We start from the raw sequence: 18,223 nt of genomic DNA, 5'->3' as shown, positions 1-18,223 counted from the left end.
TGTATGCATAAAAAGATTTTGAGGAGGTATCAATGACATTTGATTCAAATTCACTTCGTCGTTTTCTTGTAAGTTTAATTATCAAATTATTTATATATCTGTATCTTTTGTACATGCTATCAGTCCTGGCTATTCTGTATAAACGCCATAGTTCTTTTTTCTTCTTAGTTAGATGTAATATTTCGTGATTTATCCACGGCTTTTGTAGGTTTTTATTCTTGCTTTTAGTTTTAAGAGGTATAGATTTTTTAATTGCGTGTTGGATTTGATCTTTAAAGTTGATCCACAGATCATCTGATGAGCACCCTTGAATAATCAATGAATCAAGTTGGTTATTTAAACTAATATAATCAGCTTTATAGAAATCATATTGGGTCTCTTTTTTAGACTTAACTTCAGTACCAATAATTTGTAGAGAGACCGTGAATTGCATGAAGTATCAAGACAATAAATCCTACTAACCTAAGAATGACATTCTGTCATTGAATTTCCATCATTGCAATCCGAAAGTTTTCAAATAATTCAATTATCTTCTTTCATTAGCCAGTCTCTAGCATACCTTGTTAGGACTGTGGCAAGTGGAGATCTGTGGTCTCTTCCTACAAAGGCGTGAATATATATTTTTACATATAAACGTTTAATTGGCCTGGTTGTCCTAGAGTAAGGCTAAGTACGAATCCTTTATGTCAAAGGGTCTCTTGCAACCTTTCCTTTTATTGTTTACTAGCTGGCCTGGCGAACATCGTACTGCCTAACAGTCGATTCTTTATTTTTTTTTAATACCTATTCTGCTATTCGGGACACCGGTCTAGCTAGTAAGATAAAAAAAAGAAAGTTGATAATACAACAAATACATTATGTCAAAAAATAAAAATTTACCTTCCCGGAACCCCTCCACTAACACTTGAACTTTATGATATGGTATTAAAGTTCAAATTACCTTTAAATATTATTACGAATATTTTGTATGGGAATATTTCTATATTCCCATACAAAATACTTTTCCAAGTGTTGTTTTTAGACTTTTTCACTCATTTTTTTTAATTTTTCTCTCCGTAAGAACCATCCTCGTACTTCAAGGAATATTATAAAAAAAGAATTGTCCAAATCGGTCAAGCCGTTTTCATGTTATATCGTGACAACGGAAAACGGGTTTCATTTTTATATATATAGATTGGAAAAACAATAATTGTTTCCTATCCAAAACGCAAAAACACCATAGACGTTTAATTTTGTATGTAATAGTTTCGTTTTAATATCAATTAATTTTATTTTACTTTAATGTTTAATACTATATAATGAAATGTGGCTACGTTTATAAAAACTCGTATTGAATTTGTTGCTATGGTTACAATCTAATTTTCATACGGTAACAAAAGCCGTATTAAGTATAAATTAGGTCCTACAATTGGAAGCAAAAGTGCGATTCTCTTTTGTTTACGCGAACATTAAGTAATTGTTTATTCACATTTAATATTCGACATACTTTAAAAACGCGCATTGCGGATCGTTTCCGCTTATAAAGTATATTTTTATCTTTATTGCTTTATAACGTTGCTAAAACATAAAATTGTCATTAGCTGGTTTTCACACATTTTTGTTTGGTTAAGGTATGTGAAGACTCGAAGGTCGCGGTGTCAGTATCCATTTGCTATTGTATTTCTTACATAAATTGTAAACAGAACAACATATCAATAATGTTATAACATAAAAATACCTTTCCATTTCTATCAAGTCAAGTAACAGAAAGAGGGATTAATTCATATAATTAGTTAATTAAGGATAAAGGGTGTTGAATTTAAAAAAATACTAACTAAATATACACAAAATAATTTATTATTTTCATCTTAAGACATGCAGCTGTCGTATGAAAACGTTGTTACATATAATTTATATGCTCAATAAATAGTATGCACCTGTTTTCATAAATATATCGTGACCTTATTAGTATGTTAAGAAAACTTTACTTAAGGAAATTTGTACGTTGAAGTGTCATTAACAAACAATAAATAGAAAGAACAACTAATATATTTATAGCATACACCGTAATCCGATTTTGACAGTTCTCACTTTTTTTATGTGTCCATGGATACAAGTCTTTTAGCCGCATTTTAGACTTGTTTTCGAATCTTAACCCCACATCGTAATGTAGAAGCTTGACGTCCCTAGAACAATACGAAAGGCCACGCCACTCCGAAAGTAACACAATACAGGCCACGAATAATAGAATCACGTGGCACAAAGTAATGGGTGTTTATTGTTAGAAAGGAAGGCGTCTGTAAACATCAAGTTAGCCTTTTAGCTTTCAAACAAGTGTATCAATTAACACTTACTTTGTATTGTAAGAGGAATTATGAGAACAGAGTTCTGAATTTAATTACAGCGCAGTTGCCACAAAAGCTTCATCAGCATGTCTCAGTCATAAGGAACAGGAGGACACGGTCACAGAACAGTTTAGTAATACATGTCATGACAGGGGCAAACAGAATAACCGCTATGAATGAACCAACCCAACCCACACTTTGCCAGCGTGGTGAACTGACCTTTATTCTTCGTTTCAATATACCCTACAACAATAATGCACAATATTCGTTGCAATGGCTATGTAATTAAAATTTCCATCGCCGCATTTAATGCCAGAACTATTGTAATGATTTTACAATAAATATTAGTAATTTCATTTATGTACTTGTATTACCTTTTGAGCATCTTTTTCGAACGATAAAAATCACACAGATTAACTATATTTGTTTCTATAGATATATTCGAATTTAAAATTTTCTAATTCTTTAATTTACAGGAATATAATGAAGACAGGAAGTCTCTGTCTCTGGTAAATCCCTGGAGATTGCTCATGTTTCTAGGAACAATTGGATTCGTAATAGGTTTAAATAGACTGATTAGTATGAATGTGCAATTGCAGCGGCGAGCTCAATAAACAATAGTTAGACGAAATGAACTATAAAAAACTTAATTGATAAAAGCTTTCCGACTTGGATAGGCCAATTCATTCTTCGTGGGCGTTACGTAAGTAATATACATATCTATATTAAATAGAAGATTATGACGCTGTGGTAAATCCCGTTTTAATACTTGGTTTTTTTGCAGAGTAAAAGGTACATTGTTCTGGCCTTTTTTATAATACTTAAGGATGTAACTATCTGTTTTAGTCAGTCACATAGATTCACATTTAGTATTATACGTTGTCTATATATATAAATGAATTGCTTTTCGTTTGTTTTTTTTCAGAAACAAGAAACTGCCTGGACCGATTTGCCTATTTATGATCTTGAAATAATTGTGGAAGTTCGGAGAAGGTTTAAACGGTGGGAAACATAAATAATAAGTAAAGAAAAATAATAAAGACGACAATTGAATAATCCAATAAAAACAGTTCTTGGCTGGGAAATATTTGATGTCTTTGTTTCATAAATTAGTTGGTATATATTTATAAATACCTTTAGAAATTTAAAAACTGTAGTCTGCGGTCTGTACTCTTTGATCTGTTTTAAAAAGCTTTCACACAAATATATACTCGTATGTAGATGGTACGAATTTCACCTAGTCATCTAGTTTTAGTAGCTATAGCGGTTTCCTTCCTTTATCATGTCTGTCACAATCTTAAACAAGTGACTATCAATGCACGTTTATATTCTTACAAATTAAGATAAGAAAATTCTTGGAGATATTTCACTATTAAACACGATTATAAATTCCTCACATTATTTTAATTAAGTTATTTTTTTAAATTGTCAGTTGGTTGGATTGCTTAATTCAAAAGTTTTCATATGACGTATATTTGATTTAATAGAGGAGAAAGAGGAGATTTTAATGGACCATACTACGTACAATGTGCAATCTTGGCAGGTCTAAGGGTAAGATTCAGAAACGAGAACGTCAAAAACATATTGCATTTCGACATTACATAGTTGCATAGTTCGCGTCTCGTTTCTTCTTCCCCTGTCTGATCTTATTTAAGGATTTCTTTTTTATATAACAGGAGCAAACGGGCAGGAGGCTCATCTGATGTTAAGTGATACCGCTGCCCATGGACACTCTCAATGCCAGAGGGCTCGCGAGTGCGTTGCCGGCCTTTAAAAAGCTTAGCGCTGGAGCGTGGAGGAAGGCTTCTAAAGAGGATCAACTAGAAAGTCTTGCCAGGCCAAGGTACTATGGTTTGCAGCGCTATATAGTGAAATATAATTTTTTTAATTAAGAAAATTTAAGTATGTATTACGTAATTTTCATGCAATTCTTTTGTTTAAAGGAAAACAAAAGAATTGCACGCAAAGACCGACTTATGAATGCCAAAGCTTAGTAAACAAAAAAGGGAACAATGTTTAAAACAAATATTGGTTTGAAGTAAGCTAAACTCAAATAACATTGAAAACAAAGAACATTCAAAGAAGCCGGGCTAGTCGCGAAAATAATTTTCTGTGGCAATCCCCTAAAATTACTCAGAAATAATGACAAAAGTTTGACGAACATAAAATAATTGGATACCTATGTAACAACAAAATTAAAAGATACCACAACCAAAATAATTATATTTTGTGTTGGTCGGTGATTCTACAAATTAGGGGTTTCTCAGGGTTCAGAGATAAGTCTCTACTACTAAGTAAGCTTAGTAGTCACTAAGTAAGTCTCTCGGAGGTAAAAACGTATTGGATTTCGACATGTGGGAGTCATAGTTCTCGTTCCTCGCCTTAACTCTGAATTGTTAGTTAATTGACCCTTAATAATAGAAGACATGAATGTCCAGTAAAATACCACTTAAAATAACTAAAAAGTATTTTTGACGTGATAACGTCTTTAAAATCGTTTTAGTCGGGTGACATGTTCAGAAACTTGTGTCACACCAAAACCTCACGAGCGCGATCGCAGGTATAACGAGATAGAGACGGACCGATCTCCCGTCTCATCTCACTCTAGCGGCATACAAACGAATGGAGATTTTCTCGTGCGGTTAAGTTTTCGTTGAATGTTTAACAGTGAAACAAAATGTGAAGTGCAAGTGAAGTGTTACAACAATTGCAACAAAAAAGGTGAATAAAATAAAATAGCCTACTTACTAACAATTAACATTCTTGAATAAACTTGTAAAAGTAATGAAAGATGGAAAAAGACACGTGTAAACAAACGAAATTTAGAGGTTATGTTATGATAAAAATGAATTGTGGTAGTGTTAAAAAGTGTGAATAAAACGATAGATGTAATTTAAAATTTGAAAAAATTGTTATCTTCATTAATTCCTTACTTCCCAAAATACTCCAGTCAAATTACGAAATAAATAAACATGAGCGAACACAGTTTGGGGATTTTGAGGATCGATTGGGGGGTGTATTCTGAGCATAAATTCCAATTTGAGGGGTTGTACTGAGGTCAGCTCAAGGTCATTTCGATGGAAACGCGTTTAATTCGATATCTCGAGAATGGTTAGTGTTAGGCGAAAAATTATAGAGACCTTTTCTTTTCCTAACTAAATTTACTAACTTTTTTATTTGAAACTTTTTTTTATAACATTAATATTTTTCAAGTTATTACTCCCGCAAGGCAGAAATTTTACTTTTTTTTCAAATTTTCGTCGTTTTCTCCCCAACCATTCAATTTTATTAAATTTTACTCCTCATCGAAGTGTAGATCTTTTAATTATGAACAATTTTGTTCTTAAACTTTTTTCCGTAATGCCAATACCTTCGGAGTTATAGATTACTTTACCGAGCGAAATCCGCGCCACTGTCGCAATATAAAAAGGTCAATCGATTAAACTATTTAAAAATTAGGTATTTAATTTAGGTAAATATGGGTAAGAAGTAAATTAAAAATTAAAACTGTTTCACACATTTATTGATAGAAAAATAGGTTATAATTTCGGAATACCGGAAGCACCCGAGGTCGATGGAAGTGATTCGTGAATATACGTGGTCCTGACGGTATCGGGGCATACGTCGTCCTAAATTATCCGGAGCTGGTTTCAATGACATCGCTATCGGCTAATAATTACTGATTAATTATCATTATTAATCATATATTATGATTAATAATTTACTGAGATCGATTGCGTGCAAATGCAAAACCAAATGCGGCAAAGCGTGCGGATGCAGAAAGGCCGGCCTCTTTTGCTCAGTGATTTGCACCAATTGCCAAGAGAACTATTGTTCGAATGTCGCGAACGTTATCGACGATGATGATCTTGACGCAATGGATGAGGATGACGTATGCCCCGATACCGTCAGGACCACGAATATTCACGAATCACTTCCATCGACCTCGGGTGCTTAATATTCCGAATTTTATAACCTATTTTTCTATCAATAAATGTGTGAAACAGTTTTAATTTTTAATTTACTTCTTACCCAAATTTACCTAAATTAAATACCTAATTTTTAAATATGTAATTTAATCGATTGACCTTTTTATATTGCGACAGTGGCGCGGATTTCGCTCGGTAAAGTAATCTATAACTCCGAAGGTATTGGCATTACGGAAAAAAGTTTAAGAAGAAAATTGTTCATAATTAAAAGATCTACACTTCGATGATCAGTAAAATTTAATAAAATTGAATGGTTGGGGAGAAAACGACGAAAATTTGAAAAAAAAGTAAAATTTCTGCCTTGCGGGAGTAATAACTTGAAAAATATTAATGTTATAAAAAAAAGTTTCAAATAAAAAAGTTAGTAAATTTAGTTAGAAAAAGAAAAGGTCTCTACAATTTTTCGCCTAACACTAACCATTCTCGAGATATCGAATTAAACGCGTTTCCATCGAAATGACCTTGAGCTGACCTCAGTACAACCCCTCAAATTGGAATTTATGCTCAGAATACACCCCCCTATCGATCCTCAAAATCCCCAAACTGTGTGCGCTCATGTTTATTTAACCCGTTTTTAGCCATAATTTGACTGGACTAAAAACTTATATCACCAATAAGACGTTATCACGTAAACATCTCGATCGTAAACCTACTTTACAAACCAACCAATATTTTTTTTTTTACTTAAAAGGGTTCCCAAATCTTACACATTATAATGAATTGTTTCTAATCAATAAATACATTTTCATTTATAACTCTAAGTGCTAGAGAATTTGAACTTTGAATCGTATTTTTTCAATTTACCTTCAATATTATATGCGACGTATTTTTATAACAATAATAAACATTATTTCAAAATATACTAGTATTGTATGCAGTATATTATCACTAAATCCACACAAAGACAGAAAGTCCATTGGTGCACAGCCGGGAAATCGAACCTACGACCTCAAGGATGAGAGTGCCGACCCTGCTCTCAGTAATAATGCTATTATAATATAATCAGTATCTCTCTATATAGTAGTATCTATAAATCTCTCTCTATATAGTAGTATCTATAAATCTAATATAACCAAACGTTTAGTTATCATATACAAATAATTACGAATTTGAACAACATTCTTTAAATTCTGTTTTTATCCGAAAAGCCTTATCGTGTTATGTCCACAGACGTAACAAACAGCTTGACAATAGATAAGGAATGTTTTGTGACCTATGACGTAATTCGAGTCTAGGCATAGAGAATGCCTGATGCTATCACCGTTAGGTTTAAGTCTCGGTACATAAATTATGAAAGCTATGGTTTAGGTATTTAAAATTTGTGTCTTATCTGTGATCATTATTAGATAATTGTCATGAGCCATTAGAAAAGGCAACACAAAAAGTTATTCAATAAGCAAATCTTGGAAACGTAAGTCGCTCTGGTTGCATTTTATTATATCAAAAAAATCTAAGCCGTGTCAACAAACGCGGAACTAGCTTCAAAGCTTCAAGCTGTTCACTCTTTATAATAAGGCCAAGTAAGCCAACCATAAATGGTTTAATAACATATGATTTTCATGCTGCAATACCTGAATTCAGAAGTGTATTTCACGTGAACAACATCGCCGGCTGGTTCTAAATAATTGCTAGAATATGCGAGCACTGATGTGTGGCACGGCCCAGTAAGGGGGCGTCCATAAATTACGTGAGTTGTTTAAGGGGGGGAGGGGGTCGAGTCTAATCTCATTTTATCTTACGTTGGAGAGAGGGGGGGTCTCGGCAAATATCACGCAATTTTTTTTCCGATTGAAAAAAAAATTAGGAAAATGGTTGACCCTAAAGGCCATCTCTGCAACTTCCCGCTAACTCCATACCTAAACGCTCAACATTTCCCTTATTTTGTTTTTGAGCTCTTCGAGCTCAAAAGTACGAATTCTGTGTTATTTTGAGTTCTCCGAGCTCAAAGAGTTAGCTTCTTACGCTTTTTTGTAAGAAACCCACATTTAAAAAAATCTCACGTGAGATTGGGGGATGGGGTTGAATAAAATCTCATGACATCTCACCAGAAATTTTTAAAAAACACCTCACGTAATTTATGGACGCCCCCTACGAGCAATGTCATATTTATAAAGATTAAACATTAAAAACATTATTCAACTATGTACATAATTCAATGATTAAATTCAAAAACAATTTAGCATTTAACTACGCACATAATGAACCAAGAATCAGTAACAGATAATAAATATCTGTTTGAACAGACTACTAAGAATTGAATTCTTTGCAATATCATTATGTAAACAGAACCCCGTGTATGGTTTTGTAATACAAGCGCGGGTCAGTGTCCACTTTAATTAGATTTAAGCGCTATCCCAATTCTTCTAAGGGCTTGAACAGACAAACTATTTAACGTAAAATCTAAATATCATTTTAACTATACTTATAATGTATTAGGTATATTTAAATATTATTTTTCATTGAATGTCGAATGACAGTATGATATTGTTATATATTTAAAGAAAAAACTTTTTAACCAGATTATAGTTATGTATTATGATAAATTTACAATTATTTAACATAATTTTAAATTTATCCGACGTTTATGTTAAATCATTGTAAATTTATAATAATACATAACTATAATCCGGTTAAAAAGTTTTTTCTTTAAATGTGTAAAGGTTATGTCAATAAAAGACAATACTTTGTTAGATATTTATTTTGATATGACTTAACTATGTGGAAATACATACATACATTCCTAAACCTATACCAGGATCCTTCTGGAAACGAGCGTATGATTTGGTATGAATCCCTAAAAGGGCAGAAATGGTTGGTTATCAGTATCAGTGTAGGTACTATACTTAAATTCTGAATAATAAAATCGGTATTTTGAACAATTTCAGTTAAAAATCGTTTCAACGTTCATAAAATTTGTGTTGTATATCCAAAACACATGTATATTTTTATATAAACAGTGGTAGTTATGTAAACCACTTTAGTGATTCATATGAGCTACAAAGCATTAAAGTAAAAAACGGAAACGTTATTATATTTGAAGTTAGCCCTATATCGCTCAGATAAAGATGTAAAATTCCTTTTTATACAATATTGCACGTCATTATGTGTGCGAACTTTCGACTGTACCACCATAACATTTATGAACCATATTCTTGCAAATAAATTAATATTATTATAGAGACTCTTTTCTCTAGACTCTGCGAGTCAAAGGAAGCTCCCTTTACATAAATGTATACTATTCAAAATTCCAACGCAAATAGAATTAGTTTACTAAAACTAATAGTGAGTGTGTTCTTCCCTTAACCCATTTGACTAGTCAGACACCTTCTGTGATCACAATCATAGGTCATGAACTCAGTTCGTGACGTCTCTCGCTTTGTCACACAATTTATCAGTTTCATGTTTCTTGTAGGAGTTTAAAATAAATAGTAAATCAGTGGCGCTACAACCTCTTTAGGTCTGGGCCTCAGATTTTTAAATCTGTTTCATGGTCATTTTTAAATTTAATAGGTGATCAGCCTCCAGTGCCTGACACACGCCGTTTATTTTGGCTCTAAGACATGTCGGTTTCCTCACGATGTTTTCCTTCTCCGTTCGAGCGAATTTTAAATGCGCGCATAGAAAGAAAGTCCATTGGTACACAGCCGGGGATCGAACCTACGACCTCAGGGATGAGAGTCGCACGCTGAAGCCACTAGGCCAACACTGCTCCTTGTAGGATTTTATTGAAACTAAAACACAGATCCCAACGTTTTGTTACAGATTAAACAAACCCTTAAAATATTATTATTTTTAGGGGTTTATTATTATAGTTATAAATAATAATAAAGCCTGTTTACTTCCGACCTTTAAACATTTACAGTTTAGATTTGTTATATACATTTTTTCTTCGTGTTATCCTAATATCTTATTTCCCTTCAGTACCATCAATCGGAACCCCTTCACGGGTAAAGCTTTTTCTAAATATCTTTCTCCATTCCTGCTAACGCTTCTATATCTTCTGTCCACCTTTTTTAGGGCGCCATCTTCTCTTTCTTTCCCTTGTTAATTTCCATATAGTTGTCTTTAAAGTCCACCTTTTATCTATGCATTATGCTATATGCCCCATCCACCTTAAACCTTTATTATACCTATTAAATTTAATACATAAGCTTCGTCTATAGACTTTTATTCTCTTTAAATAAATATTATAATTGTAATAAATACGCTTTAGCCCTATTAGCTACTTTAAATAAGTTTATGATGATTCTAATTACATCGGTAGTAAATTTTCTTCTTTTTCAGATTTCATAACTGAAGAAGGGTAATTTTAATTAGATAAAATAATTCCTTTATTGTGACCTTGAATTTTGCCTACAATTTTGAGTTAATAAATTATATCGATTGACACAAGACATCACAACGCAAGAGGCGATAACAGGTTGCATAAACCCGCGTTCTCCTTTTTCCTTCGGGAACTATATCATTTAAAACTAATTTATAACCGTCTTATACCAACAGCAACTCGCGATAAATTTCTGGCGCCACTTACGGTAAGATTAAGAAACCAGATTAACGAGACTTAGTAGTAAGTCAAACGACAAAAATATATACTAGCTCCTTTATCTAATCTATATATATAAAAATGAAACCCGTTTTCCGTTGTCACGACATAACATGAAAACGGCTTGACCGATTTGTCTGATTCTTTTTTTATAATATTCCAGGAAGTACCTACTAGGATGTTAAAAGGCAATTTGAACTTTAATACCATATAATAAAGTTCAAGTGTTAGTGGAGGGGTTCCGGGAAGGTAAATTTTAATTTTTGACATAATGTATTTGTTGTATTATCAACTTTATTTTTTTTTACCTTACTAGCTAGATCGGTGTCCCGAATAGCAGAAAAAGTATTTAAAAAAAATAAAGAATCGACAGTTAGGCGGTACGATGTTCGCCAGGCCAGCTAGTGTATAATAAAATTTAAACTTCCAATATATTTTATGTTTAACCATTTCATAATATTTATTATTTTTCATATTGTCTTTTATACCCGAACTGACGATTTAATGCCATAATTTGGAAAAGGGTCCTTGATGCATCGTGTGCATAGCACCAATGGTATCCTGAATATGTTGATTACAAAGAACGCATCTTGACATGTTGGTATGCTGTCTATGCACTAGGAGTCTTTTAACATAGTATAGCAACTAAGAACGATTTGTTACCAAATAACTAAAACTATATATGGATATGATCTGAATTAAATAAATTGTTATTATTATCAATGTTTGTTTCTCAAGTGTAGTGAACAATCAGCTATTAATTCTGTAATGATTTGTTTCTATACTTTTCTCTGCATTTCTTTATGTTTGTACAGGTTACGTTATTTCCTGTATACCTGTTGGCAAAAACCCAACACGCTTATACTTTCGCCGTTGGTCTATTTTCATTCTTGAGGCGACGAATGAAGCTATGACGATGCTCGCTAGATATCATTCGCTATTCGGAATTTATATTTGTTTTATTATATAAACACAGCCAAGGCCAGAGGAAAGGTTAATCGCAGCTTAAAACGGTATTTTGAAGTGCTATTTAAGAATTTCGTATATTGTACTCATTACAAAATACGGTGATACATTGTTATTATCGCCATCGAAATAAATATTAGATTCAGTAAAAAATCGTCCCCCTTGTTCATAAAAAAGGTATGGTAAGGTATCTAATACGAACACATAATATGTAATAATCTTGTCATATTTACAGAACAATATGAAATACATGTTATGTAGTATGTATATTTAAATATTAATCTTACAAATAAAATTTTTTTTTTAACAAAGCTAACCTATTTAGAATAGCCAATTCGGGACAAGTTTCAATACAATTTAATTTGTAAACTTTCCTTACTAACACATAACTTTCGTGTGCGGTTTTAGGCGGATCTGATTCTAAAATAATCTTATTGAGTGAACACTGTATCCTACAAACCCACCATTTTTAATAAAAATGTTGCTACGTATATTGCAATCAACACTTGCTAAATGACTGAATTCGTATCGGTTATACGTAGTAAATAAGTAAAAAATCTTTCATATTAAAAAGACAAATACAGGTCAAGCAGACGCCCTAATAGTCCATTGAAAAGTTACATTTGGGGTTGCGTTTTTTAGAGGACGCAATTTTATTTATGGAACATGTAGGGGGGGTCAATACAAGCTTAACTCCAAGTTTGTGGGGTTGGCGTGCTTGTCCCCCGGCCGCCATCTTGGATAAAGGGGTCCAAAAACCATGTTTTTGGCTATATCTCCTGAACTATCCATCGTACATAAAACTTACAAAGACACATTTTGTAGCAAATCGCTGTGTCTACGATTATGTCCATGTAACTTTTTATCATAAATCCAAAATTCAAAAAGTTATAAATAAAATTGCGTCCTCTAAAAAACGCAAGGTTAGGCCTAAAAAATGTAACATTTCAATGGACTATAAGGAATTCAGAAACAATAGATTAGACATTAAAATTAGATTCTGAGATACTAATGTCCATGCACAGCTACAGAATAATTATAACTTTTTCGAGTCTTCGCATGGATCAAATTTTGAATTTATTCAACATAAATTTCATTTAATATCTTTTTAAAATCATCTTACTTTTTACTAGAGATGGAAAGTACTTTATCTGTTAATTAGACTCCAATAATGATTATTGATACAAACAACTATACGTGTGTAATGAGTGCAATATTATGTAACCATTTTGTAAATATCAGTATCAAACATAACATTTTGTATTTGATAAACTCAGTTCAGTTTGATCACATAGCTTTTCCACATTTAGTATAGACTACAAAAATAATATCATCCGATGTATATTTTGCTATAGATTCAAAAGATGCCACTCTCCAGCAAAATAGTGAACTAAAAATACAATATATAATATTGTCTGTATTTTACTTAGAGAATAATAAAACTTTTCAAGCTTTAACTTTATAAAAACAACAGTGACGCTAGGTGACGCTAGTATCTGAATCTGTTTCATGATCATTTGTCAATCTAATAGGCAAGAAGGTGATCAGCCTCCTGTGCCTGACACACGCCGTCGACGTTTTGTGTCATGAAACCATGAAAATATCGCGAGGAAACCCTCGATATTTTTCGTCACCGTACGAGCGAGTGTTAAATGGGCACATTATTTAAAGGCCGGCAGCGCAATCGCGAGCACTCTAGCACTGAGTGTGTCCATCTTAAGTCCACATATCACTTAACATGTGAGGGATAAGAGTCGCACACTGAAGCAACTAGGCCAACACTGCTCACAAAAAAGTAATAACAAATAAATAAAAGCCTAAAGTAATTCGTTATATGACGTTATAAAAGACATCCGTCTGAGAAGCATTTTTGTTGCATCTACCAAAAATAAATCTATAACCAGAAACCTTAATTATAGAAAGTGTATGTTATAAGTAGACAGTAATTTCCCTATGCTAATTAGTTCGTTAACGACTCAGTTGCAAGAAACTAATTACTTAACTAAATAACTTATTGTTCATTAGTTTAAGATGTGTGTTAGCTATTTTCTTTACATATAAATAAAACACTTTTATCCTAGTGGAAATAATGTACTGGAAGACAATCTATTAAGATTCTTGAGACTTTGAATTGACTAATTTGTTTGCGAAAGAAAACTTATCAATTAGTATATTTAATTAGTAAAAAGCTTCTTTTTCATCTTATTAAGTTCAAGTATGATAGTTAATTCAATTAATTTTACTTAATTAAAACAAGCGCAAATGGGAAACGCGAGTGCTTGGTGTATTGTTTAACTTCGGGTTTCAAAACAATCGTTGTTTTTAGTCAACTTTGATACGTACTTTGAGTTAACAAGTATTGTGTCTAACGGCCCTCGTTTCTATATTGTAACAGCATATTATGTTTTAGCTTAGTTTATGTTAAAAAAAAAAATATTGGTTGTTTGTAAAGTAGGTTTACGATCGAGATGTTTACGTGATAACGTCTTATTGGTGATATAAGTTTTTGGGAAGTAAGGAATTAATGAAGATAACAATTTTTTCAAATTTTAAATTACATCTATCGTTTTATTCACACTTTTGATGATAAATTTCGGGTGTAAAATGACAAGTTTACTTATTCGACTATGATATACATTTTTCTTCATACATTCACGGAATGACTGGCAGCGCTCGAGATGAGACGGGAGATCGGTCCGTCTCTCTCTCGTTACACCTGCGATCGCGCTCGTGAGGTTTTGGTGTGACACAAGTTTCTGAACATTTCACCCGACTAAAACGATTTTATCACGTCAAAAATATGGAGAAACAGGAATATAACAAAAGCCACGAAGACCAGTCTCGTGAAGACACTTATATTCCCCATATTTCTGTACGCAGCTGAAACGTGGACCTTGCGAGATGTGGAAAAGCAGAAAATAGACGCTCTGGAAATGTGGTGCTGGAGGAGAATGCTTGGGGTTTCGTGGACCGAGTTTCGTACAAACGTCTCGATACTTTAAGAACTCGGTATTAAGCAGCGACTGTTATCAACAGTACAATCTCGCATCCTTACATTCTTCGGACACGTATCTCGGCGTGGTGGTCAGTCCATAGAACGCCTTGTCGTCCAGGGGAAGCTGGAAGGCACTAGACCGCGCGGAAGGTCACCTACGCGTTGGACTGACCAAATCAAGTCTGCCGTAGGAGATTCACTCAATCAGTGCAGCAGGATGACCTCTAATAGGCAACGATGTGAACGTCATGAAGCGCATCATATCTGCCCCTTCTATTACCACTACTTCATAGCGATCACGACCGTTATGTCAAGAGTGCGCCGGATAGGAAGAAGAAGTTTATGTTCAGCTACATTTTGGATTTATTCAGTTTGTATTTTTAATTAAATAAAATTCTATAAGAGTTACACAAAGTATTACGTCTATCAAGCAGCCGGTTTTCGCACGACCAGTTAGTAATATGCGGACTTCCGACGACACTGCTTATGGTCAATGAGTTCATAAGGATTGTGAGGCAAAAGTAACGAGTGGGCAAGCGTGATAGCGCTCACCAAATGTTGCTTAAGTTTGACCATAGATATCAGAACTCTGTTATCTTTTCCATAGATAAGAATAAATGCTAATAAAGGACTACGTCTTGGACTCCCACTGAAGCCGGGCGTGAGAATGTTTTGGTAACAATAGGCAACGCGTCTGTTGGTCCAATCACAATCCAATTATGTCTTTTGTAATATCGACTGTATTATTTGCAGTTAAGATATATTTTGCAATGCGTTACACTTATGTAAAGTTGTCTCTCATGGTAACTTCTTCATTGGTAGCTGTAGGACGGTGTACGGGTGCTGGTATTACGCCAACCCTTGACACAAGAATCTACTACATTAGATCATGCACCATCTAAAAGTATAGGGAGTATAGTTTACTTTCATGCGTAGTTTTGCACTCAACTAATGTTTTGAAAATTTCAAGCCAAAATATTTACAATTGCCCACATATCTTGGCACGCTCTCACGAACCTTAACATTTTGTTTCGTTCAGAAATAACCACGTTATTCCATGTTTTAAATCGGTTCCAGCGAATTGGGTAATGAGTCAGTGTTTATTCATGATAATTGTAACATTATTATTATGAACACTTTCCTAAAATGTTGCCAAGCGTGGTAGGCATTCTATAAAAATAAACGGTATGATGGAGACCTATAATCGACCTGTTATCCAAAGAAAAATCAATATACGTACGTTCCTGTTAAAATTATTTACACAGATAGAAAGGAAGGAATTTGCGTACTAATTCTTAGAGGCCGGCAACGCACTCGCGAGACATTAAGAGTGTCCATGGGCGGCGGCGCAGTATCACTTAACATCAGATGATACTCCTGCCCGTTTGCCCCCTGTTCTATAAAAAAAACGCGCCTGCGGGTCATCCAATAAACACGACAGCCCCGTGCCATATTATCAATGCATAATTGGCACTTATTTAGACAGCTGTTCGTAGTATATAGGTATTATTCTTTTTAATGTAGGTACATATTACAAGACAGAAGATACAGTACTTAAATCGTTTCTGTGGAAAACTATCGCCTCATGTGCAGTTGCTATTGATCCCGGTTTTAATAAGATTTTGTATGGCGTGACTACTACATAATTGCATACAAATCATTGGGTTGGGTTCGTTATTGGAAGTAACAAACAAATATTAAATAATGATGACAAAGCAATTCTGGTGAATTCTAAAGCTCAGGCTCGAACTGTAAGACAATCCTATATAAATATAGGATCAGTATCGAATGTAAATAAAGAGATCAGGTAAATTTCTAGGAATATTTCCGTTGAGCCGGCTTTGAATATATTACGTGGTAAATACAATTCATTTGAATAAATTGTTTATGTAATAGTAAAAACTATTTAGATTATAAGGCGTCTTTTAGAATCATATTGTAATTTTTAATTTTATTTTAATAATATTATTTTTTCTACTATACTAAATATTATTATTACATTATTTTTCTTTTTTTGTAACTGAGGCGCAAACTAGCTGCTGTGGTCTCTGGCAGAATGACCAGCTCTGTGGAACAGTCTGATCCTCAGCATAATGCTGTGCCAGCCAATTCCAACCACAGCACACACGCTTTACACACTTAACGTACCTTGTTCTTTAAAAGAAAAACATTGTTATCATTCTTTTTTATTATTGTTATTTTGTGTTTCTGTGTGTGTTTTGTTAGTAATAAATGCTATGTCAGTCTATTGCAATTCAAAAGAAATCTTTCCAAAATGAGCCTGTACTCTGGGTTAGACAATTCGAATTCCAAGAATTACGTTTAAACTGGTAAAATGAAGATAATAGACATGAACAATTGTCTACAATGATGTTGATGAGAACCTTGGCCAAGGTCGGTATCAATTATTATTTAACTCAACACACATCTTAATTCATACTAGTTCTTGTCAAGATAAATGATCTTCATATTGTAGTATTTTATATTCGTTTAGATCTGTCACGTTTCATTAACGTGAATATAAAAATATGCTCGCGTAGATGATATCAAAGCATCTTTATGTTATGTAATAAACAACACTTAATTGCTTCAATTAATTAGCCATTCAAACAGCTGATAATTCTAGTTTGTTCAAAGTAAACAAACACTTACCGTGTCTTCCAAATTCTTGAACTCATTAAACAACCGATTGTTGGTCAGCTTCTGGTTAACGGACATAACATTCGCTGACATCGCAATCATGCTCGCAGCAAGTTGATCCACCTCCTGACGAAGGTTGGCGATTTGCACTTCCCGAACCACAGTTATCACGAGCAGCCATATGGCTAGAGCCCCCACAGATACACCATACATCACACATCCATTTCTCCGACCACTTTTCTCCATCCCTTCCTTGTATTGTCTCTCGAAATCACCACTCATTAGGTTCTTTGATGATTCTTTGATATCGCTCTCTGTTTGTGTGTACATAATGACAGAAATAAGCGCAGTTTTCGATTATAGCACTCCGTAAGATTAATTATCGGTACATGTTTTTCGGATGTCGATAAGAACACGTGCTTACTGTTTGGATCGGAGATGGGACGCGAGTATACGTCGCGGCAGACCGGTTTGAAGTGAGGTGGGCTGCGGCGTCCGCGCACGTCTGCAATTTCGATATCGCGGCCACTGCAACTATTATTGGTTTTGTTTAGTGTATCCCAATGCGTCTAAGTTGTATAATGGATATGGTATCTATTTGATGAGGCGTAATCTAAGACCAGCAAGAGATGAACTGTAGTTTAATTGTTTGAAGAATAATTAATGTCTTCGTTTTTAATAAATAAATTACATAATTAAGCCTAAGATGTTTATACTTATTCTGATATTATTAAATTAACATTGTCGTGTTGGTTTTTGTAAACAA

At 33.6% G+C, this 18,223-nt stretch overlaps 1 protein-coding gene across 1 annotated transcript in view; it reads right to left on the bottom strand.

Annotated features, from left to right (window-relative positions):
• LOC125059639 overlaps positions 1-17,957 on the bottom strand; it is a 48,269-nt gene extending 30,312 nt beyond the window's left edge. The window contains exon 1 of the mRNA XM_047664146.1: positions 17,470-17,957. Within this exon, the coding sequence (XP_047520102.1) occupies positions 17,470-17,787 (318 nt within the window). The 5' untranslated portion in view covers positions 17,788-17,957. The remainder of the gene's footprint in view (positions 1-17,469) is intronic.
• Positions 17,958-18,223: the final 266 nt, after the last annotated feature.

This window comes from Pieris napi, chromosome 20 (assembly GCF_905475465.1).
Source record: "Pieris napi chromosome 20, ilPieNapi1.2, whole genome shotgun sequence".
Lineage (NCBI taxonomy): Eukaryota > Metazoa > Arthropoda > Insecta > Lepidoptera > Pieridae > Pieris > Pieris napi.
Note: the sequence above shows the minus strand (reverse complement) of the source record. Positions and strands in the feature narration are given on the sequence as shown.